The following is a 24373-nucleotide window of genomic DNA, read 5'->3' on the forward strand; positions in this document are numbered from 1 at the left end:
GCCCCTGATATTAGCTGCGTGTCTTTTAGAGTCCTTTAAAATATATACACATTGTGTGTATAAACCATTTGCACATGTTGGGATAGCAGTATGCCCTTTTCTTGTCTTAGAAGTGTCTTGGGCAATCCTGAAACTCAGTACAGACGGTGACCGTTTTAGGCCTGTCCAGTTGATGCATGATTGCCGATGCACAGATCCTTTTGGACCTGGAAGAGGGCGGAACAGAAGCAGAACTGGGGGTGCAATGAGGAGGAATGTGGGTGGGGCATGCTTATGCACGTTGTGGCAAAGCATGCAGGAGCCGAGCATGGAACATCCATGCAAAATAGTCGCCAACTGTACCCTATTTTGCCAATTCAGAGTAAATACGTGAACAATTTGATCTCCATATGGGCTCATTTAAAGGAAGTGCATAGAAAGAGAGAGCGTAAGAGGGTACTTTATCATCAACTTGCTGATAATGTGGCTTGCCCTTTAGAGTAGGGAGTAAGATGACTGTTGTCATCTGTTGTACATCTGAATGGTGCTGAAATAGTTACTTCAGGGACTGCGGATAACTGCAGTCCTTTCTTTTGGTCCTGTTGAATAAGCCAGATAACTGTGTAGAGCCCTATTTCTTATCACACTCCACAGTAACTTTCACAGGAACTCTATATGACAGCAAAGGGAGCTGTCTGGCTTTATCTCCCAATACATTGCTCAACCAGAAATCAGGTGAAATTGCTATGGCAACTGGCAGATGACAGTGAGTCTTGTTACCTTGGAAACAAGGCAAAAATCCAAGAAAAGACCCATCTGTAATTTTGAATTTCCATATGCCTGTTCAAACTAATTTTTTTTACAAGAGAGAGGAAAGGAAATGATACTTGTCTGCTGTTCTAGGATACAACCCCATCTGTGTGAACAAAGCATCTTAGAAACTTCTGAGAGATTTGGCTAATGGAACACAGTATTGTGCCACTGCTCCCCTCCTTCTATTTTTAACCTTTATTTTCCAACTGTAGGTGTTTTTAAAAATAATATTTAGGTAGAGAGATGTGTGAGTGTGTGTTCCCAAAGCACTCACTGATATATGCATTTATTTGAAAATAGTAGAAGATCATTTATTTTTTAAGAATCTGATAGATTCTTCCCTGGAGTCATTCCTTTTTTGGGTTCTGCCTAGCTTACCATGTTACCTGCATATTATCTGTTACTTTTGCAATTGTCTCCAAAGTGTGTGTGTGTGTGTGTGTGTAGCAATCATACCGAGTCTGTATCACTTCCCTCCACTTTAGATGGTTCAGTGATCTCTGGATCTATGGCTTGTTGGGAGAATGGGACAAATGTCCCATTTGTCTAACAAATGGTGTTGGGGTGGTTGTATAGGAGCTGGACATGCCTAAAGAGTTTCCCATTGCAGAGAAGACGGAATGGCAATATTGTCTGGTAGATGGAGAACCCATTTGGGATTCTGCATGTGTGTGTGAAAGCCTAATTAACTAGATTTATAGACTTTCTTTCCTGAGAAACTTTGAATCCCTTTTAAAAGCTTGGCTTCCTTAAGCCTGATTATGTTCAAGTTTTGGGTCTCTTAGCTCCCTTCAATTTATTAAGAGAGATTCACATGACTTAGCAGCAGAAGCTGGCCGCAAAATGCTGATTGGGCTGAAATGAAAGTTCTTTTCTCTACTGAAGCCACTGAAGCCACTGTTCTGTGCCCTCTGCCTTCCAGTCCCTCTAAATCATGAGTTAAAGCATCTGTGTCAGCACAATGTTCTGAATAGGTATGAGCAGAGTTTTTGAAGTGGGAAACCCCTTGCTGGTTCCTATGGCTGAGCGGAGTTTTGTGTTTCGGAGTGGGAGTGATGATTTCATTCTTGCAGCTGCCATTTTTATGGCTCTTAAGGAGACCTTTTTAAGCAACTGAAGGCTCCACCATCCCAGCCAATATCGGTCCAGAGCCAAGCCTTGGATGAACAAAACACATGCAACTTAAAGGACCACAAAGTTCACCTTTTGTCTCTCTCAGTTTAGATTTGGGATTGAGATGAAATTCATGATACCTTCAAAACAGGCTTGTAAATAGCCACTCAGCTGGCCACCTGTGAAAAGCAAGAACTGATCCCAGGTGACTGGGAAGCTTTCTCTCTCTCTCTCTCTCTCTCTCTCTCTCTCTCTCTCTCTGTACATGTGTATAAATTGGGAGTTTTCTCTCCTTCAAGACAATGGTATATGTGAGCAAACAGCCTGTTTAAAAATAGTTAACATTTGTAGACTTGTTTCCTAAATTGTTTTAGATCCCTGCAATCTTCAAACTGGAAAAGATTTGCCACCTCTGCATTAGAACAATCTCTAATTAGGCAAGGTTAGGCAATGTTAGGCATACGCAGTACCTACAGTATGCCCCATAGCCTGCACTCTGCTATTATTATTATACCATGATGTGACTCATCCCACGTGAAAAGTTGGAGGGGGCAACAGGTAACTCAGAAGCAGTGTAGTATACATAATTATTTCTTGTTAAGTCCATTACTGTCCAAACAATTTGGGATGGCACAGAATTAAACAGATTATTATATTATATACTATATTTTATAAACAGATTACCAAATTTACAGTGTGCTAAAACTAACCAGTCAACCAACCAACAAAATTCCATCAAATTTGTTAGTGCTTCTAGATGCCCTTTTCAACTGTACCAAGTGGATGTAAATGTTTCGTTTTGATAGCATGTCTCACTTGCTTCCAGGTTAAAATGTCTAGAGAAGGGAAACACATGCAGGATTAGGCACCAGGTGATAGGGGCATTCCTCCCAGCTGTTAAGTTGATGAGCATCTCATAACTGATAAAATCCTGTCTGCTACCAAAGTATTAAGGGATGAACTGGCATTTGCAAAAGGTTTACAACCAGCTGTAATACATAGAATTGAGAAAGAACCTTTAATGAGTATTTATTTTATTTTTTGGTATGAATGACCCAGAATATTTTTTTAAATGCTCAGTGATTGTCAGGGAAACAAAAATAGCTCTTGGTTGATAACTTAGTTCCTTAAATAGCTGTTGAGATTTGGGAGTGAAGGAGAATTAACTTAACAGTGAAGGCGATTTTAACAACTTGCTTATGCCTCCAGGACCAGCCGTGCATGAAAATGGCTCAGAGATAGATTCCGTGTTAGTGATTCCAAAACCATCTAATTCTATTTGTAAAGGCTTTCTAAATGGTAATCATGCTATGTGTGAAAGATGATAGTCCTCAGGGGTCAGGGGGATTTTTCCTCCTGCCCCTGAAAGCATGGTAGAGGACACAAGGAATTAATACTTTCATCATTGCCTAGGGTTGCCACTGCAGAATCACCAGAAATGCTAAGATGAAATGGCCCAGTGGCCTGATGCCCTTTGGCAGATGTAAATTTAGCAACCTTACTATGCAGATCCGAATTAATGGGACGCTCAGTCTCTGATGTAAGTGTCTTAATCTTTGTATTATCTATTTCAGCATTTTGTGTCCTTCTCATGGGGCAGGAGCGCATAATGTGTTGGCTAGTGAGTTACACTCGGCTGCAGACACCAGGTAGATCCCATAGAGAGAGATTTCCATACAAAAAAACCTTCCAAATCTGATGGTTTATCTTTCTTCTGCCATTCTTCAAGAACAGTTAGAACAGGAAAAGAGTCAGGCGAAGTATGAGATGGTTCAAAACTAATGTAAGATCTAAATCCATTTGAAGTACAATGAGCCCTTCAAATTGTACTTCACTAGTCAATGTACACCTTCTGGACAGAGATGGTTCTCACCCCAGCTCAAAGCAATGAACTTCACTTATTGCAGTGGATTTGTAAAGACTTGGGCAGCTGTATTATCTGCCCTCATTAATGCTCTCTGGGATGTCAGTTGTGCCCACTTGTCCCCAAGCCCAGTTATATTGTGACAACTTAAATGTCCCTGCCAGCTCCAAGAGGTCTCTGCCATACCTTTAGGTGGCCTTAGCCACTCTCTCTCAGACTCAGTCTCCCCTCCGTCTCATCTGCAACATAGGAGATACTGTCTTGTGAAACAGGGTTGTAAAATTTACAGCTAGATAATGCATTGTGAAGTACTTTGAACATTTGAAACTGCAATATAAATATTAAGTCTCATCATCATCATCACCTGAAAACAGTGTAGGTTATTATTGATAAGTCCCCTTACACTGTCAGCTGGTCAGTAAATGTTGGTACAGGGGATGGATTTTAGAGCTGTTTGTCTATTCGACCTTTCCTCTTTCTCTTTTTACTTTCTCTTTTGCAAAAAAATAAAAAATCACATGGTATGTATTTCTCTGAAAGCCCAGCAGCTCCTTAGAGTTATGTTATTGTGTGGAGCTGGTCAGCTTCCAGTTAATAACAAAGTGAATATTTTACCCTTTGGAGCTGCAGAAGAGAATTGTGCAAAGAAATATGAAGCGAGTGACTGCAAAAGGCAAACAAAGGCCGACATTTATTACTTTAGACCATGTCTCATTATTTTGTGGGCTTTGGTCATAATATATGAATGCCTGAGGTTGACAATTAGACTGTTGTGAATGGCTGTGGACAGTGTTAGAAACAGAGATATGAAAGCTAGGAGTTAAATGGCACCTTAAACCTAGGTTATGGGTGCAACAATGGAATGTCTAGGCACTTTTTATAACAAGAATACAAAGCTGAAAATGAATGAACTGCAGTTAAAATATTAGAAGAGAGATCCAGAGGTTTTTTATTTTTATCTTTGCTGCAGCAGCTTCTGACACATAGGAACTACCTGTATGAACAGGGCTTTGGGCTTCTCTGCTCTTCTCCCTTCTAATCACTAGGTTAATTGGTAGCTGAAGAATTAACAATTTTCCTCTGCCAGGAGCTATGCTTTCTCCTTCCTAGCAATGGTTAGGATTATGATTCCTTCCTTCCTCGCCTTCTCTGCCTATGGGGGACTATTGTGGTAGTGGGCCCTTAAACAGGCAGCGCCAGCAGCTTCTCATCTGAACAGCTGAGTAATGTGTAGCCAAGCTTTGGATGGAGCTGCAATATCACAGTACGTCTGTGGTTCAGTTTATGGGGACACACAAATCAGTGCAAGGATTTATAGATCCAGGGATATTCTTTTAAGGCAGAAGAATCTTTATTGCTGTGGAATACTGCCTTTTACTGCAGGGTTTCAGCCCCTATCTTATCGTTTGAGAGGAATCTTGCAGTCACTTAAAATATTTCCCTGGCTGAGAAGATTCATTGCTGCTGCTACTATATAATGGGACCCCAACATAATGACTCAGAATTATAGCAAAGCATTTTATAGCAAATTCCTGTTCACTGTTAAAGTCTTTATAGTGTCAGAGGGAGCCATTTCCAGCTTTGATTTGTATCTGAACTAGGGGCTTGTTTGAATGCATTGTACCGAATAAAACAACAGGCAGTTGCACACACATGAACAAACAAGCACCCCGAAACAGAAACTATTCTTGTGCCTGCTTGTTTTGTAATATGGTCACACTTGCACACAAATATAAAATGTTTGAGTACAGATCATTCACAGATTATTAGAGTTGCATTAGAAACAGAGTTTCATATCAGCATGCGCATCCACACACGGTTGTAAGCAAATGTGGGTAAACCTTTAGGTGGCTAATGACAGTAATTTACAAGTTCAAAATGAAAGCAAGTGCCACAAACAAATAAAAGGCAAAAGCAAAAAGCAAAAGCAGCAGCAATTAAAAAAACAAAATCAACCCAGAAGTGGATAAAAATAAGCACAGCAGCCAACTGAAAGCAAAAAACCCCAGCCAAAAACCAAAGCACCTCAACAGGTAGAAATTCTTCCTAAAAAGGAAGGTATTCACCTAGTGATGAAAAGCCAGCAGGTGGACGGGCTGGACAGGCTTCCTTAGGAAGGTGCAGCCACAGAGAAGACCATGAAGCCAATGAATAAAAGCTCCCCAAACAGCATGAACGTATCTGAATAGAGGTATAAGACTGTTGTAAAAGTGTGTCAGAGGCTGGAGCCTCAGCAGGGGCACCAGGAGAAAGGAGAGACTGTGCTGCTGTTGACCACTTCCTTGCCTCACCCCTTACCTATCTTCCATACATACTTTGCAGAAGCTTTTAATAGGGGTCAATGAGTATCATGTATCTCACTCTGGCCCTTCAGTGCCTTGCTTTTCTGCTACAGTTCCCACCTTTGAACGGAGCTGGGTGATCACACACAGGCTGAATCCCTAAATAACACCCCTCAGGTCATCTGCTTTGCTGGTAGCTAGACTGCTCTCCATCCACTTGCTTTTGTTTCTATCTCCAGTCAGATAGTTTCCATCTCTTTTCAAGCATCAGTCATCTTTCCCTGCAATTCTCCCTCTCTCTGGTGCTTTCGTGACCTCTGTTTAGTAAAGGCACCGCCAACATCTCCATAGCAACGCAGGGTGCTCAGAAGGAGATACGGGGATCGGCTGGCCATTGTAGGGCTTTGAGTGATGTTGCCGCTTCTCACAAAGGAGAGGCACAATAACCACAGATAGCCTGCACATAAATACAGTGGTACCTTGGGTTAAGAACTTAATTCGTTCTGGAGGTCCGTTCTTAACCTGAGGTACCACTTTAGCTAATGGGGCCTCCTGCTGCCGCTGAGCCGCTGCCACATGATTCCTGTTCTCATCCTGAGGTAAAGTTCTTAACCTGAGGTACTGTTTCTGGGTTAGCGGAGTCTGTAACCTGAAGCATCTGTAACCTGAAGCGTCTGTAACCCGAGGTACCACTGTACCCCCATTGGATTTTGTAAGGATGGCGGAGTCTTGTCCATAGAGCTGTATGTGGTCACCCACATATTGGATGTATAGCTGTAGAAAGTGAAAAATTAAAAATATCACATTTGCATCTCACCTTTCCTCCAAGGAGCTCAAGATACTGTACCTGGTTCTCCCTGTGCCCATTTTATCCTCACAGCACAACCCTGTGTGATAGGTTAGGCTGAGAGATGGTGATTGGCCCAAGGTCACCCAGTGAGCTTTGTGTCTTGAGTGGGGGCTTGAACCCTGGTCTCCCAAGTACTACTTTGACAGTCTAACCACTACCCACACTTTCAAGTATATAAGATCTTCAGAACTCACTCACAAACCCTTGGGTGGCATCATGTTTTCATTTTTATACAAAATTCAGGACCACAAATATTAATACTGATCTACTGGCCAATGTCTTTCAGAATTAAGAGCTTCTCCATACCTGGGGTTTATACTTGGGGCATCTCCCTTTAGAGCAGAAATTGAGAACTTGTGGCACTGCAGATATTGCTGGACTGCATCTCCCATCATCCCAGGCTATTGACCATGCTGGTGGGGCTGATGGGTGTTGGAGTCAAACAGCATGTGGAGAGCAACTTGTTTCCCCATCTTCTCTACAGGAACAAGACCCTCTGCCTGGAGCTCTTTCAAACCTCCAGAATTAGACAGAAGCATAGCTAACATAGGCTTTCCTTTATGCAATTTCATGGAAGACCTGGCCTTGAATTTCATAGCGTTATTATAATGAATAAAGTTATTGGGGGGGGGGGGGAGAGAGAGAGAGAGAGAGAGAATGAGGGTGTTCGGCAAAAGGCCTGGTTTCTGGTAAGCCAATTCCATGGTGATCATAGAGACAAATGTGAATAGACTATATTTACAAATACATTTGCATTTGATGCTACAGAGAAGGGAGCTCGGCAGAGTTGGGCTATCAGATGATCTTCTCTTTATAACACTTTATTGGAGGCAGTAATTTACAACCCAAGGATCATGTGCATGTTGTACTCACACAGACCTAGTCTGTGGCGGATGGGGTCATCTGGGCTGCTGAGTATGAATGTTACCTAAATGAGGGCAGACATAGGGGAGTAAAAAGCCTCAGGCAGCTGTCGTAATTGTTGTTTCATGGGCTCTCTGAGTCTCCAAACTAATGGACGTTTAAGATGTCAAAAATAAGAATAAGTGTAGAACTGAACTAGGGTGCTGTTCATACCCTAGATGGATTTGTAACTTATGGGAAAGAGAATGAAAAACACTGTAAATAGAATATTCACAAATGCAAGTACAGCCATACCTCGGAAGTCAAACGGAATCCATTCTGGAAGTCTGTTCGACTTCCAAAACGTTCGGAAACCAGGGCACGGCTTCCGATTGGCTGCAGGAAACTCCTGCAGCCAACCGAAAGCTGTGGAACCCGCGTTGGACTTTTGGGTTCCAAAGAACGTTCGCAAACCGGAATACTCACTTCCGTGTTTGCGACATTCGGGAGCCAAAACGTTAGACTTGCAAGGCGTAAGTAAGACTGTATTTTCTGTGTAAAGCCTGCAATATAAATGTTTCCCTGTCCCCCGACTGCCATATTCAATACATTTGGCTACTTATAAGCATGAAGGATTTCAGATATGAATCAATCTCTGAGTGGCACGCTAATGTGAGATGGATTTAATTAATTCTGTTTCCATCCCTGAGTGCCAGCAAATATTTATGGAGAATAAAAAATGTTTGGGAGAGGAGGTGGAAGTATGCTGGCTTGTACCTTCATGCTCAAGCCCTTCTCAAATGTTATTGGTACTTAAAGGTGCCTGGGGGAGGGGAGGGGCATTGTGTACCTGATGGGGCTCTGTATGCACATTAAACTGAACTTACACTTAGACAGTGCCTCTCTCTCTGAATTCTTTCAAAAACTCATATAACATCTGAAAAGGACTTCAGATTTAAGCAATACACAAGTCCAGGCAGGAACAGCTGAAGGGAGACAATCAGACCCAGCAGCGCAGGGACTGGCTATGGATATATAGTGATTCTGATATTTTGCTTAAGATGCTAAAATGACCAAACCCTGCTCTTTTGCCTTTGGGGAAAATGTATTCTAAAATGATCCTGGCCATTTCTTGTGCGTTTTAAGTATTTCTGAATGCCAGCTGGGGATTGCTGCTTGCACTACAGATGGCCTTAGCTTTGGCTATTAAGGGTAATATCCTCAACTGATAGCTCCAGCTGTCTTTCATTACATGGTATACTATGCAAGGCAAGGTCTTTGAGAAATAACTGATGTGCCATATTTTATATATATGCTCTTCGTGAGTCTTTCTGTAAGCTAGGTATAGTGCTTCAGGGATACAGAGGAATATGACCAAAATATGGGTCAGTTAGGTCTGCTTCTTTTAACCCATGATTCTCCGCAATGTCTGCCATGGGTTTCAGCTCATGCAGACATGGAGAAAGTCACTTGTGTTCATGCCGGTTGGAATGCCAAAAATCAATTCAGATTAATTTCAGCATGTGGTGTCACATGCATACAACCAATTTGGCTCATAGCAGCACAGCTGTAAAGTAGAGTGGGCTGAATGATAGCAATGGCTGTGGTGAGTCGAAAAGTTGTGTTCTGAGGATAATGCCAAAGCCAGTGCTATCTGGAATACACTTCATTAAGGAGCCAAGTTTCTTTTGCCAACCTAGCAGCACCTGGTCGGACATCCTAGTGAACATGATGAAGCTTGTTGCAAACTGTCGTTGCAAATGGAGTTCAAAATTCTACAATAGGAAGGGCAGGGGCCTCTCTGAAAGCAGACTGTGGAAGCAGAGATCAAGTTGGGATTGCTGCCATGCCTTGAATGAACGTGGCTCTGCAAATGGTGTACAACACTGAGGCCTGTTAGCAAAACTCACGCTCAGTTATGGGTTTGGGGAATGGTTTGAGTCTTGTTATTTTATTTGAGTTCCAAACACTGTCAGTGCCAATGGTATCAGACAGGGTAATTAGTGTGGTGGAAAGAAACAACACAACTGCCTGTTCTAAGATCCGCAAAGATGCTGTGGCTGGTACTCTCGTTCACTTTCAGAAGATGAGCAGAGGCCATAAGGAGAAAACTAACAGCCACAGTTGTTCATGATTTTGGCAGTGTGCTGCTGTATGCCAGTTTCATTGCAGCTGTGAAATCTAGTTCACATCTGCGCACAGTACAGTGCTCCTTCATTTGCCACCAAGTTCATTAAGCTAGTGCCAACTGCACAAGTGAACCAGTTGCCTTTAGGAATCCCGCATTCATACTTGTGCTAGTTTGTACCTGTTTGGAAGATGAATATTGCCATGAATGCAGTGCTTTCTTTCTTTTTGTGTACGCATCTGACATTATCTCTGCCTAAAAGCAATCAGTTGTACTAAACTGCTGGGCTGCTACATTTGATGGCTGAAGTGTGGTAGTGGGGATAAGTGATTGGGGATTGCTGATGCAAGGAAATAAAAATATATCTATGGCTCCTTTTCATTGCTTGGTGCAACGTTTCCTGCCCAAATCATCAGCTGTCTTCCTTGTTGTGCAATGCCCAGGCTTTCTTTTCCTGTGCTACATCCTCTCTTCCCTATTAACCCCAGTGTCAGCAAAAGTCAGTGCTGATTTGGGGACTTTGTGCCTTAAAGAGAAATGCCCTTGATTTGGCAATTGGGAGTTAATGGCAGGGACAGATGCATTCTACAGATATAAGGGATAGTCGTAAACACTTAGCTTTTTCATCCAGATTTGTTCATCAGGAATAAATAGCTTGCCATAGCTCTGACTTCAGATCATTAATTGATACCAGTTATGAACTCATATTTAAGGTTGTATTCTTAATTATGTAATTGAATATGTGTTATCTTTTAATGTGTGTGGATTACTCATTACTTCTCAAAGTCAGGTCACACATGGTATGATGACTGGGCTACTTTCCCCCTTACCATTGTTTCAGTGTCTTTGGGGTTGCAATCCTTTGTCTTTTAGTTCTCAATAATTAATGGTAAAGGATGGGGCTGGAGGAAGATACTATTTGCTGAAACATCCTGCAGACTATCAGTGCTGGACTGAAGTTCCTCACTTTTAGAATTGCCACTTTAGGAGAGCTATTCTCTCTGCTCACACTAAGAGTTAAAATGCTATTTGATCTCGGCACAATTTTTTGATTTGTGTAGCAACAAGATATAGAGGGTTCTCTAAACAGTTTCTCGCTATTCGCCGATAATTGGCTGCATGCTCTTGGCTCTGGGCATCTTGGGAGATGTGAAACCTGCTCATGCCAGTGGTGCCCCTGTGTTCCTGTAACAACCCTCCCTTTCCATCTTGCTGAAAGGAACTTTGTAGTGAAGCAAGGTGTTGGCAGGAAACACTTAAGCATGTCCTTAATGGAAACTTTAAATTAATGGTGGGGCCTTCTGCGGAAGTGAAATATTGGCAGTGTGGTCTCATAGGGGTGAAACACCATTAAGGATATACTGCTATTTGTGGCTTGTCCTCAGGTCAAGAGTGCTGCACAAAACTGCTCTCCTTTTCAGTGGATCAGGTTTTTGCTGGAAGTTGGTCTAAAGAAATGGTGGCTCTAAGTGCTATACATCATTCTGGGGTCAACAGTGTGCTGCACATTGCAGTCGAGTCATGTCCTTAGACACATGCTACTATTCAGTTCTCATCTTTATGGTCCAGTATTTCTCATGAGGACATGTGCAGTGGAACAGCAGCATCATTGGGTCCACAAAGACCATGATGATCGGGGAGAAAGCTAGAACAAAGCAGCTAATATTGCCAAGAGCTCCTATTGGGGGCAGGGGGTGGAGAGAGAAGAAGCTGGACCAAACCTTCCTTTCTTCCTCGCATGGTGTGCATAGGGCAGCATGGTTGTTTGATTCAGTGTGGGCATGGCACCACGATTCTTTCAGAGCCACTGGTTTGTTTGCAGCTGAATATCACCTCCAAAGTGCAGTTAGGTTTAGCAACTTCATAGGAAACTCTGTGAAGGTGGAAGTAAGGTATTCACATTTCCTTTAGTTTGAAGCCGATTCAAAACTTGGAACAGGCCAGGGGCTACTATGGTCTGCGTGGCTTGGTGTCATTTCAGAATTCAGGTGGCTTTCTTGAATGGTCCATTTCACCAATGTCTCTCTGCATATGGAGAATTGGTTAGGGGAAGACTTTCTAGCTGAGCCCTCTCTTTAACATGTTACACTTCAACTGGTAGGTTTTGATGGGGAAAGCTTTGTGATAAGCCATTTATGTATTTTGAGGCTTAAACTTGGACCCACAGTGTTAAAAAAAGGTCCCTTTCAGCTCTTCTAAGGAGGTCAGCTCCTGTCTACTGTTTACTTTAGCATCACCAACACTACTTGGCAGGGCAAGATATGTGTAAGTCCCTCCTAATAGGAAGAAAAATGTATTTATCTTTTGTTAATTAGTCATGTAGTTCCCTCCAGCTTTACCTATAGTCATATAGTATGGGATCCATCTGTAATGAGTTTTAGAGGCTATGCCGAGGCTGTGGGTTGCTGCGGAGGAGACAGACATGATTGCAACTCTGAATGTTCTTCTCAATCTTTCTGTGCTTTGCTAGACTGATTGGAAGCACTGGTTCTGAGAACTCTCACTGAACCCTTCTTCACCATCCAAGGCCTTTTGCTGCCATCTTGTGGCTGGATATTGCAGGTGGCGTGCTGCTTATACAGGGAGGCAACACAGAAATGTTAAGTGTTGCAGAAGGAGACTTGATTTGGCAGCTTGTGGTATAATGTGCAAGCCCAGCTCTGAGCTCCTCTCCCCTTAATTGCTTTACCATCCTGCTACTAACTAGTCCTACAAAACTCCTTCTAGGGGCCTCTTCATCCCCATCCCTCTAAATGCTTTTACTTTGAGTCAGGGACAGCACAGATAAATGCACTGTAAATGCATACTTTACAATGCTTCCCATGTCTTCAAAATTGTAGCTGTGATTTCCGAAATACCTCTCTTTTCTATCCAATAGCCACCTACTATTCCACTTGCTTGCATTTTTACCAGGGCATTTCACTCCTGATCTGTGCATCAGTCTCTTTAGCTCCAGTAACCTGTTGGTGAACACCTGTGGCTACTAGTTATAATGGCTGTGTATAACCTCCAGTATCAGAGTAGGTAAAGGTAAAGGTAAAGGTAAAGGTAAAGGTAAAGGACCCCTGAACAGTTAAGTCCAGTCAAAGGTGACTATGGGGTTGCAATGCTCATCTCGCTTTCAGGCCGAGGGAGCTGGTGTTTGTCCACAGACAGCTTTCCGGGGTGTGTGGCCAGTGTGACTAAACTGTTTCTGGCGCGATGGAGGATCTTGACGGAAACCAGAGCACACAGAAACGCTGTTTACCTTCCTGCTGCAGCAGTACCTATTTATCTACTAGTGCTGGTGTGCTTTCAAACTGCAAGGTTGGCAGAAGCTGGGACAGAGCAGCGCGAGCTTATGCCGTCGCACGGATTCGAACTGCTGACCTTCTGATCAGCAAGCCCAAGAGGCTCAGTGGCTTAGACCACAGCGCCACCCGTTCCCTTGCCTCTGAAGAGGAGCAACAGAGAGAGGGCCATTGCACTCATATCTTACTTCTCTCAGACTATTGCATTTGTGCCATAGTGGGCTTCTCATAGGCGGGTGGTTGGCTACCGTGAAACCAGATGGACCTTCGATCTGATCCAGCAAGGCTCTTCATATGTAGTTATTCTGAAAACTATGTGACTATTTATAAATGGGACTGTGTGTATAGTTTTAGGGAGAAAGGAAGAAGAAAAGCAGAGGTGCAATGAATTGTAGTACAAATGCAGTGCTCTTATACCAGAAATATGAATGTATCTACTCTCTGAGAGGTGCAGAGCATGGGTAGTATGTCTGCACTTAGTTATTAATCATTGCCATGTATCATGGCAACTTAACTGATGGCTACTTATTCAATATTAAGTTAATATGTGCCACACTAGATGGTAATGGCATGTTTTCCCCCCTGGTGTACGTGGAATGTTGTCTACTAATGGGAGCTAATAACATGTGTGGTGTGCAATGCATTGAATTTTTCCATCAGTTGTGCACTGGCTGCTATCCCAAAAGCTCTTATGAGAAAGTTCCACTGAAACTGTATGATTGGGCCAATAGCTTCAAACTGAGCTGATGGAAATAAAGCTAAATAGAAATGAATCTTGGAACTTGGTGGTGCTCTGTCCTGAAGTGCTGAACACAGGCCACTTTAGTGAAGGTTGCCTTAGTGAGGACATGCACGATTACAGTTTGTATTTATTTATTTATACTTACATTTGGTCATCTCATAAAGTATCAGGGCAATTTACAACAATGTGTAAGTAACAAAACATGAAAAGCTATTAAAAACAATTCAAATACAGAATTTCACCACACAAGGCCATCGCCTCACATAGATGCTGAGAGTAGCTTTGGAAGGATTTGAACTTTGTGTCTTTCGTATGGTCCATTTGCAAGAAAAGTACTTAGTCTTTCTCTTCTTTCCTGCCATATCCTCAAAGAACCAGTCAGTTCTAGGCTGGTTTCTGTGGGATGGGGCCACAGAGTCTATTTATGATCCCGATTGTCTTTGACATCTTTTTCTCATGTGGAATGTTTTGACTTTGGGCTTTTTGCAAAAATAATTTAAATTCTTTAACTAATTGGCACATATATGCATGCTTAACAAATCTCTGTGTGTCTTCTTTATGAAACTGCGAGCATCAGTTTTACCAGACACTACCTATGTGGCACTTAAATAAAGGGAGAAGGACCTGTGGTGCATGCACCTTTATCACCCAAATTTCCCTCTGCTTGCTTCTGGAAAACATTTTAGAAAATGTTTCATTTCTTCAGGTAATACCGTATAACTTGTCATTTTTCAAATTGTGCCAGTGTCCAGTAACTCTTCTAAGCCTTAAGAATGTGGGTCTTATTTCTAGACTGAATGCTCCTTGGTTTATCTTCCTGAGCATCGTATATCATTCACAAAACTGCCTGCCCTTGGAAATGCCCATACAGGCATTTACAAACTGTGATTGCAGCCCCCTTACACCATGGATAACAAGAGCCTGCATACATGAAGCCTTTCTGTATAAGGCAGCCTTTGCAGACCTTTGAGTCATCTAAGTAGGTCCTTTCTGAATCCAGACTAATTTTACTAGGCATATAAACACAGACACACATAGATACACACAAACACTGATAAATACACCCACTCACCCTCCTAATAAGCCAGCATAGAACAAGCAAACAGAGACTCCGTTTCATTCTGATTTCCTCAAACAGTGAGCTGTTTTGTATCAACTACCCACAGGAATCTTTGCAGGGAGTCCACTGTTTTGGGTGCTGCTTATCCTCTGTACATTTTTTGCTGGCCTGTACACAGACAGGCACTGTCCACAACAAACCGCACCATGCAGTCTCAACAGCTTCTGGTCTCTGGCTGACTGCAGCTACAATCCTGAACATCCAGTGCTTCCCCACCGAGAACTAAAAGTCCCTTGACACCTGCAAACACAGGCTGAATAGAAAAAGTACAGGGAGAGGAGGCACTTGGTTGAGAGGGGTCTGCAGGGAGCCCATGGCATCCCTTGTGCTTCAGAACAAAATCCAAGCCAGCTATTGGCAAAGACTCTTATGGTCAATTGTGGAGGGAGGAAGGGAGATCTGCTTAAAGCTGTAGTTCCCTCAACATGGAATAGTGTTTCCTAGAGAGGTCGCTAAGCATAGCATTTGATTCTTCCAGGCTTCCACTTTGATATCTGAATGGGTCAACTCATTGTTTTTTTGCACTGCTTTTCACTACAACTTTTCAGTGATGACCTTCATGGAAGATCAAACTTTTCTCAATTGGAGAGGCTTGCTGGAATTTGAGAATCTCCTCTTTAGGTGCTGATTCTGTCCTGGTTCTTCCAAACACGGGCTCTTACTTGGAAGTATGAAAGAGATTATTTATTCAGGCAAGTAATGGTGCAGGCTCAGTAGCAGACACAGTTCTTGGGAGCAGGAAAAGGAGAACTGGACAGAAGTGATGGAAGATGTCCTAACAAGTTTCCCTGCCTCTCTTGCCAAACCTTTGAATGCAAGGTGTGATGTGCTCACTCGCAAGAGTCTCTTGCCTTGTGGAAATATTGAGATTGCAAGTGTGCGCTCTACTGGGTGAGTCTGCTCCCATCTGTGAATGTGGCACCTGATTGTAGGTGACACGACAAGCGCCCTTCTGTTCAGTCGCATCTCATCAGTTCTGCATCTCCCTGGTTGATCACTATAATTCTTGACCACTGTAGATCAACATAACACATACCAGTCTGTTCAGGAATGGGGCTCTGACCCAATAGAGAGGGACTCAGATGAGCTTTGTGGGGGGGGGGTTGGGGGAGACATATTGGCTTCACAAGTGGCCTTCAGCTTGTTCAGCCATTGGCTACAACCCATTTTTTAATGATGCAGATGTGCTCCCTTGTTTCTTGAATATGCAAATAAAGTAGAATGTAGTGAGGGAATAGTGTGAGAGTAGACTGGCCACAGCCATATCATGCATTTAAAACATGTGGCTTTCCTAGAGGAATCCTGGGAGCTGTAGTTTGTTAAGGTTGCTAGGAATTGTAGCTCTCTGAGGGGGGTACACTCCAGTTCCCAGGATTATTTGGGGGGAGGCAATATGCTTTAAATGAGCTTTAAATGCATGATATGGATACAAAATTCATTTACACCAGTCTACAGAGTACTGATCTTTCTGAAATGAATACCTGTGCTGCCCTTTTCAAGTTATATGCATGCTTCTCAAGAGCCACGTTTTCTAAATGGAAGAGGGGGAGTGGATTGTGATTTGCTGAGTGTAAGTGCAGTCATGCTAAGTTACTAAAAGAGGGAAATGCAAGACAAGTATTTGAAACTTGCAAGTATTAAGTGGGGCTTTTTTCTGAAGCTGTTATGCTTTTACAGAATTATGGTGAACTCTGGCTCAATCTTTCTCTGATGGCATTAACTTTTCTCAGAAGATGAAAGAGAAGCCCATTTGGAATGGCTCGGCTCAGTAATACTCTTGGAGACTGATCCTTTTAGAATGAAATAAGGAGAGGATGGATTGGCAGAGAGGATGAAAATCTAATCTATTGGTACTTTATGGGTAGCTACCTTGCTACAAAGAGATTGTGTCCCACCAGCAGTTCTGCTGCTAGACATTGGAACACTGCAGGGGGTGTAGCCTTTTTGAGAATCCATTTGAGCAGCTGTTGAGAACAAGGGCGAGGAAAGTCTTTGAGGTGTCCTGCCTTGGCCACATATAGCTTGCACCAACCCCCTAATGTCCAGTCCTCTTCTGTATATGGCACTGATGAAATAATGTGTCAGTTTTAATTACTTCAACAGTGTACCTTTCATTTGGGCTTCCTCTCCTTTCACACAGTATTGATTTTTAATAGCAGACCTGGATCAAATATAATAATTATTCACGTGATGGATCTTACCAACAGATATTCTCAAAAAGGCCAATTTCTGTGGAAGAATCAGCGTTGTCAAGCGAAATAGGCCAGGGGCATTTACTGGTAGTGCTTCGTAACAGGATGCATTGATTTAAATAAAGGTGGTTTAAATTACCAAGAAAAAAAGGCCAATTTAAAGCATTGATTTAAATCAAGTTTCCAATTTGGAGCAATCTACTTCCTGATTAAGCATGCTACATTGTTGCTATAACAATTAAAACAGATTTTTGAAATCGTCCTGGGATGAATCCTGGCCATGGAGATCACATACACTACAAAAATTATATTTGCTTAGGGGAAAAAGATGAATTTCTGCCAGCCTCAGTTTGTTCACATGTGAAGGTACTATGGTGTTGTATCTGTATTGTGAATTCTGCAACATTCGAAAGTACTTTTCCAGCATCAGTCTCGTCTTGAGAGCACTGCTTGTTTAGTAAACCATTCAAATACATTAGCGATGTTATCTTCACAGGCATTATTAACGTCAGATAGTGTATCTTAGGCTAGATTATAAGTGATCTGCAATAGTGTGAATTAGCCATGTCTTAATGTTACTTTGCTCATCAGAAAGCAACAATATACAATTTCACTTCTACTTTTTATTTAAAAATAGTTTTTTTTAAAATTCAGGTTTTCACATCTCATAATTCACATAATGTGAGCATGTGTTCCTTTCCCTCTCCCTCTGTATATGTATGCTGTATGCTGTATAATATGTATGCATAGCTACCTATCCATATACCTTGTTGTTCCTTGAGAAAACACAGAGCGGAGATCCCACCCAAGCACTGATCAAGTCTACTATCCATTGGCAACCTCTTTGTTTTAGCTTTCATTGTAAGAACTTATTGGAGGTAGAATGTTTGCTTAGTGGAATGTTTCTGTATGCAGCTGGGGTTTATTATTTTTAAGAATGCAGATCCAGATTGGAAGTGGGCCTACTGTAGTCCTTTTGGGCGTACAGTACCCTACGAGCTCTGTGTGTGGTTTGAACTCTCACCTCGAGTTCCTACCCTGCTGCTACTGTATGTATAATAACTGTCTTGAGCCACCCTCTTGGCTGATTCAGGCTGTAACATCTGGAACGGGGTCTGAATCGCATGGTTTGATCCAATTGCTTCCTTGTTTGTGGGGTGGGGGGGGGGTGACTGCATGGATGGGAAGCGGGTGCACGAGAAGCTGGTCAGAAAAGGTTCCTAGCAGCATTTGTTGCCAGAGAATCCTTTAATCAGCTTGCCCCCCATATTTCACAATGCAACCAGCATATCTCACAGTGTGGGTGGGAATGTGCTGTGTGTGTGGAACTGGGATGGGATTTCTAGTTGTGAAGCAGGACAAAATAAAGTTTCATACTCTTTCTCCAGACAGGGTGTATGTTTAGATTTATGGACTGGAACTGTTGTTTTCCATATCTATTCATTCTTGAGTCACTCCATTGAAAGAGTTGGATGTTGTAATTTATCCCAGAGAAGTATGATGGTGGTGGTGATGGGGCAAAGGACTCTGTAATCCCATATGAACAGTAATAGAGATTTTGAGAGTTATTTTCTTTTGAACTTCAGCTGTGTACACCAGGGAATGTGTGTGTGTGTATACTTGTGTTCGTGTGTGTGTGTGTGTGTGTGTGTGTGTGTATATGCATGCATGTATGTATTGTAGAAAGAACTGAGTTTCTGCCCAGCTGATTATGTCATCAGGAAGCAGCAGCTGTGTTTGAGAATGTGTTCTAATAATTAAGCTTTTGGAAGTATTACCAAACCCAGGAACTGCTTTTTTGGCCAATATGAGCAAAAGCAGGTGAAGGCTGTATTACAAGGGTAACAGGGAAGGTCCTTGAGCTCAGGGTCTCCATTTGCCTGTTGCTAATCCAGGGGCTGGAATGCTGTGCTATATAGAGCACATCAACCACCTTCCTTGCCTGCTGCCGCCACCTAGCTAACCCTTTCCTATCCCATTTGGAACCTCTCAGTGTAGTGTAGTGGTTAAGAGCAGTGGACTCGTAATCTGGTGAACTGGGTTCGCTTCCCCGCTCCTCCACATGCAACTGCTGGGTGACCTTGGGCTAGTCACACTTCCTTGAAGTCTCTCAGCCTCACTCACCTCAGAGTATTTGTTGTGGGGGAGGAAGGGAAAGGAGATTGTTAGCTGCTTTGAGACTCCATAAGGGGAGTGAAAGGTGGGATATCAAGTCCAAACCCCTTCTCCTTCTCCCCTTCTCCTCCTCCTCCTCCTCCTCCTCCCCCTCCTCCTCCTCCTCCTTCATATCTCTTACCGAGCCATGCTTTTCAGACTTTTCTTACTTGCTTATTTAGATTGTACTGCTTATACCAGCCTTTCTTGACCTTGGGTTCCTGGATGTGGTTGGACTACAACTCCCATCATCCCTGATCATTGGAACTTCTAGGTAGGAATAATTGGAGTTGTAATCCCAACAACAACTGGGTTGAGAAAAGCCAGCTTTGTACAAAGTAAAAGATAACAGAAACTGTTCCTTCTTCATAGGCTGGAGGGTTGCTCTTGTATCCTGGCCCATTCACATTCCATAGCTGGGGAGCTCTACTCTTCTTCGCTTCCCTCAACAAGTGTGTGCAGCCTTCAGACTGAGCAGCCAACTCCAAATTCCTGCATGAGAGGTTAGACTGGAATCCCTGAGAGCAGCAGCGGCAACAGCAGCAGCTCATATCCCAGGGAATGAGCATACCTGCTGCTGAGTGTATCAGCTGCTGTCATTCATTCCAGCTTCAGTCAACTGGCTGCTTTCCCAGAGTTTCCGTTATGGCTCCTGTTTTGTTACTAAAAAGAAAAGAAAAGTCTCTCACCCATCCACACCACCTCTTTTCCTCCAGAGTTACCACCACAGATACCCTGGCTGGGTTGAAAACTGCTTTAAAATGTCTTACGGCATACGATTCCACTTCTGCCAGCTTGGTTATGGGAAGGATACAAACTGAGATTTGGGCTTCACACCTGATTGCCAGGTGGGTTGTGCCAGAAGAAAGTAGGACAGAGCAAAGGGTTAGGGAAGCAGCAGTGCAGCAGTCTGGCTGTGCTGCACCCATGCCTCCGGCCTTATAAAACATGAGAAGAAAGTGTCTACTATAATTTTCCAGAAATAATACTCAAAGCCACTCAGCAGACAGCTTTCTGTGGTTCAGGCTACCCTACGACCCACCACAGCTACTGCCTAGCACTAGGCAGAAGTCCAGTGCTTTGGAGAATTAGCTTTGGATAAGCAGCACTGCCAGGGCCACAGCAGGCAAGCATTGGGCTGCATCCTGCTTCCTGTCTTCCTGAGTTCACATGGCACTGGAAACTTCAGTTATGCACATCCCACACCAGCACAGTTGTATTCCAGAATGGGACCTAATTCAGGGTGGATTCATATATTTCCTTTGCTTGCTTCCTAATCTGCTCTGAATTTTTGCAGCTATCTTTGCACTCTATGAACTTGTGGTTCCTTCTCTTTTCTTAATGGTTCAACATGCTGTCCAGGACGTATGACTTCCTGTTGGTTCTTTCCCCCTTCTCTCTCACTAAAACTGCTATATAGTCTGTAAGTACCATGCTGGATAATCTACAGCAGTCTACCAACCTCTGGTGCCTGCAAGATGTTTTGGACCACAACTCCCACCCTTCCCAGCCAACATGGCTGGAATCATGGAAGTTTTAGTCCACAACATCTAGAGGCCACCAGGCTGAGAAAGGCTGGTATACAGAGAAGTAGCTTTCAGACTTTCTACCTTTGGGGAGCCCTTTCCATATTGATTTATTGGTTGAATAATTCCTGTAGCACCTCTGTCTGTTAGGACCCAACTAGGCATGACAATGAATGGATCTGAGTGTTTCAAGCTCGAGTATGCCGTAATAGTACCAAAAGCAGGAGGTGAGGGTTCTGGTTGAAAGTGCAAAGGATGAGGTGTGCAGAACCCTCATGGAAGAGGTTTGCAGAACCCTCCTTTTCTCTGTAGCTTATATCATCACAGTCTCTCCCTCAGCTGGGCTCCAACACTGGAAATGAGCCCAGCTGGGAGAAAACTCAAGTCCTTGGAGAGAGAGGCTGAAGGGAGGCAATAGTAGCAGGTGAACTTGTCACTCTTGCGCCCTCTTTGCATCTTACATCAGGCTCCCACCTGCTGCTTTCTATGTGATTGTGGCTGATCTGACTGTACATTCCCTGAAGTGCTGCCATTGAATCTAGTTTGGCCCTTACAGAAGATCATGGGGCATGTTCTAAAGCAGCTATAGGGAAACTTCAGCTGTGAAGTTAAGAGTGTTGTTGGACTACAAATCTCATCATCTCTGACTATTGGCCATGCTGTCTGAGAATGTTGGGCGTTGGCATCTTAAGAACATCTGGAGGGCTACTACTCCCCCACCCCCATTCTGTAATGCACAGTCAGTTCAACCAGGGTGCTGGCCAGGCCTCTTGGTCCTCATCCTCTAGGACTGAGAGTGAACCCTGGAAAACTTCAAACCCTTCTGTGTTACTGTGTTACTGCATGTTGCAGGGCAAAAATAGGTAGGGAAACTGCCTTTCGGGTCTATTATTAATGATTTTCTCATTGAGGGACCCCTGATAATATAGTTTGACAACCACTGCTATAGAGAATAATAGGCTACAGTGACTGTGGCTGAATGTGGGTCCACTGTTTGATGCTTATCCTCTGAAGCAGAATATTCTAAGTTCAAAATAAGGTCTGCTTATGATGGCTCAGCAGGAGGCCAGTATTATTGACGTATGAGTTTAGTCCTTTGAGAACAGAACTCTTTGTCAGACAGGCTCTCCTAATGGCAGATGTGTCAGATGTCCCAGGTGTGTTATGCTGTTGAGAAAATAGGATATTTCTCTCCCCATGGAACTGTAGATAACCTCAACACTACGAAGCTTTGAGCTTTACAAATCTATTTATATCAGGCTGTTTCCCCCCCTTAATTTAGCTCTTATGATATGATTTTTATTTTGAGAGTTGTTTTACAGTGCATCACTTTCTTATCTGACAGGAGTGATGTTGCTGCACTGTTTATTTAATTGACCTGCATATGTTTTATGGCCTTTATTTTGCATTGTTGTTTTATAATTTGTTTAACTGTTGGTTTTGTAGTGTATTGTGTTTAGTGATATGTATATCACCTTGTGTGGGCTGTGCTTAAAAAAAAAGCAGTTATAAATGAGGAGATGATTATAATGATTATAATAACAACAATAATGCAATACTCTTTAGCATTCATGAATGCTTTGTCTGGACCAGTGTTATGGCACAGGAAAATTGTTTCTGCATATTACCCTAGAAGCTCTGCTGAAGGGTGCTATGTATGTGAGAGAGACAGATTAGGTGACACTAAGCATTTCGGCCTGCACCTTGGCAAGCAAAGATGGCTGGTTTGACTTGGGAGGACAACAGAATTTCCTGGGCCTGGTACACTGAATGTGGGTTGGACCTCCCGCAATCTGTTGGCAAGAACTGCTGTTTATACGTTAACTTAACCTGGTCTACCTCACAGGGCTGTTGCAGATATAAGACAAGGGAGGGAAGGAAAACATACACAGCCTTGAGCTCCTGGGTGGAAAAACAATATACAAATATATGCCACATAGCGCATAGAATGGAATACAGTGGTACTTTGGTTCTCAAACATAATCCGTTCCGGAAATCCATTCCGAAACCAAAGCATTCCAAAACCAAGGCACGCTTTCCCATAGAAAGTAATGCAAAATGGATTAATCTGTTCCAGACTTTTAAAAACAAACCCTAAAACAGCAATTTAACATAAATTTTACTATCTAACGAGACCATTGATCCATAAAATGAAAGCAATAAGCAATGAACTGCAGCCACACAATCAGTCAATCAGTAGCTGAACTGAGTTCCACACAGTCACAAAAGCAAAAAAAAAAAAAAAAAAAAAAAAAAAAAAAGGCACAAAAACACAAAATAGATAGCAAAAACAGACAGACCTCAGTGTAATACTCAAAACAGAAGTGTGCCACTGAAAACAAAAGCATAACACTCAAAACGGAAGTGTGATACTGAAAACGGAAGTGTGGCACTCAGATCGGAAGTGTAACACTCAAAACAGAGCACGTTCGGCTTCCGAAAAAGGTTCGCAAACCATAACACTAACTTCCAGGTTTGCAGTGTTTGGGTTCCAAGTTGTTCAAGTACCAAGGGGTTTGAGAACCAAGGTACCGCTGTACACTGTGGAATGTGCTCCTGCAGAAGGCAGTGGTAGCCACCAGCCTGGATGGCGTTAAAAGAAGGTTAGACAAATGCATTGAGGACAAGGTTATTAGTGACTGCTAGTTCCATACAATAAGTATTATGCTAGCCACAGGCTGTGACTACTGTGTAACAGCTTTTATGAAGTTTCTGCTAATATTTAGTTGAAATATGCTTCTTTGACATTTCCACCCATTAGTTCTAGTCCTGCTCTCTGGAACCTTCCAGAGAAGTTCATCACAGTTTAAAATCCTTAGAGAAACATAGTGTAGAAGGGGATTTAAGGCAGCTGCAGGGAAATAAAAAACATGGAGAAATGGACAAAAGATGAGCAGCTTGGCATAGTTTAGGAACAAGCTATTGGTGTACTGGGGGGCTGGTTCCCAGCTGCCAGTCTATGTTTTATAAACAGCTTTAACATTAGATGCAGCTGGGTTTACTACAATTATTTTCTGCAAGTTTGTGGCCCTTCGTTAAATTTAATTTCCTACGCAGGGCACAGACACATGCACATGCCGTCAACTCAGAGGGAAAGAGAAAAATGTACAAGTAGGGTGGGCAAATAGGGCACACATACCAAGGTTAATAGGAGTGTAGAGGTTGAGGTGGTAACAAGCAAACTGAGGGACGGAAGCTTTACAAGATATGGTGGGGACTGCATGGAGCCCATGCTTGCAGCAAGTCTGTTGTGATGGTCATATTGTATTTTCTGTTATTCACTATGGAACTTCCATCCTTTTCTTCCAACAGATCCTGAATCCCAGAGAAAGAGGACAGTACAGAATGTGCTTGACTTGCGGCAGAACCTGGAGGAGACTATGTCCAGCTTGAGGGGCTCCCAAGTAACTCACAGGTGAGACCTCTGCTCCTAGATTCCCTTTACTCTTGACCACCAGGTTGATAGTTCCTTGGATG

At 42.9% G+C, this 24373-nt stretch overlaps 1 protein-coding gene across 9 annotated transcripts in view; it reads left to right on the forward strand.

Moving 5' to 3' along the window:
* Window positions 1–24373, forward strand: part of NAV1 (neuron navigator 1) — a 278232-nt gene that overhangs the window by 123014 nt on the left and 130845 nt on the right. For all 9 annotated transcript variants that reach the window (XM_081009762.1, XM_081009769.1, XM_081009770.1 and 6 more), the window contains one exon: window positions 24209–24311. In XM_081009762.1, the coding sequence (XP_080865888.1) occupies window positions 24209–24311 (103 nt within the window). The remainder of the gene's footprint in view (window positions 1–24208; window positions 24312–24373) is intronic.

Source organism: Podarcis pityusensis (genome assembly GCF_964106645.2).
Source record: "Podarcis pityusensis genome assembly, chromosome: 6".
NCBI classification, from domain to species: Eukaryota; Metazoa; Chordata; class Lepidosauria; order Squamata; family Lacertidae; genus Podarcis; species Podarcis pityusensis.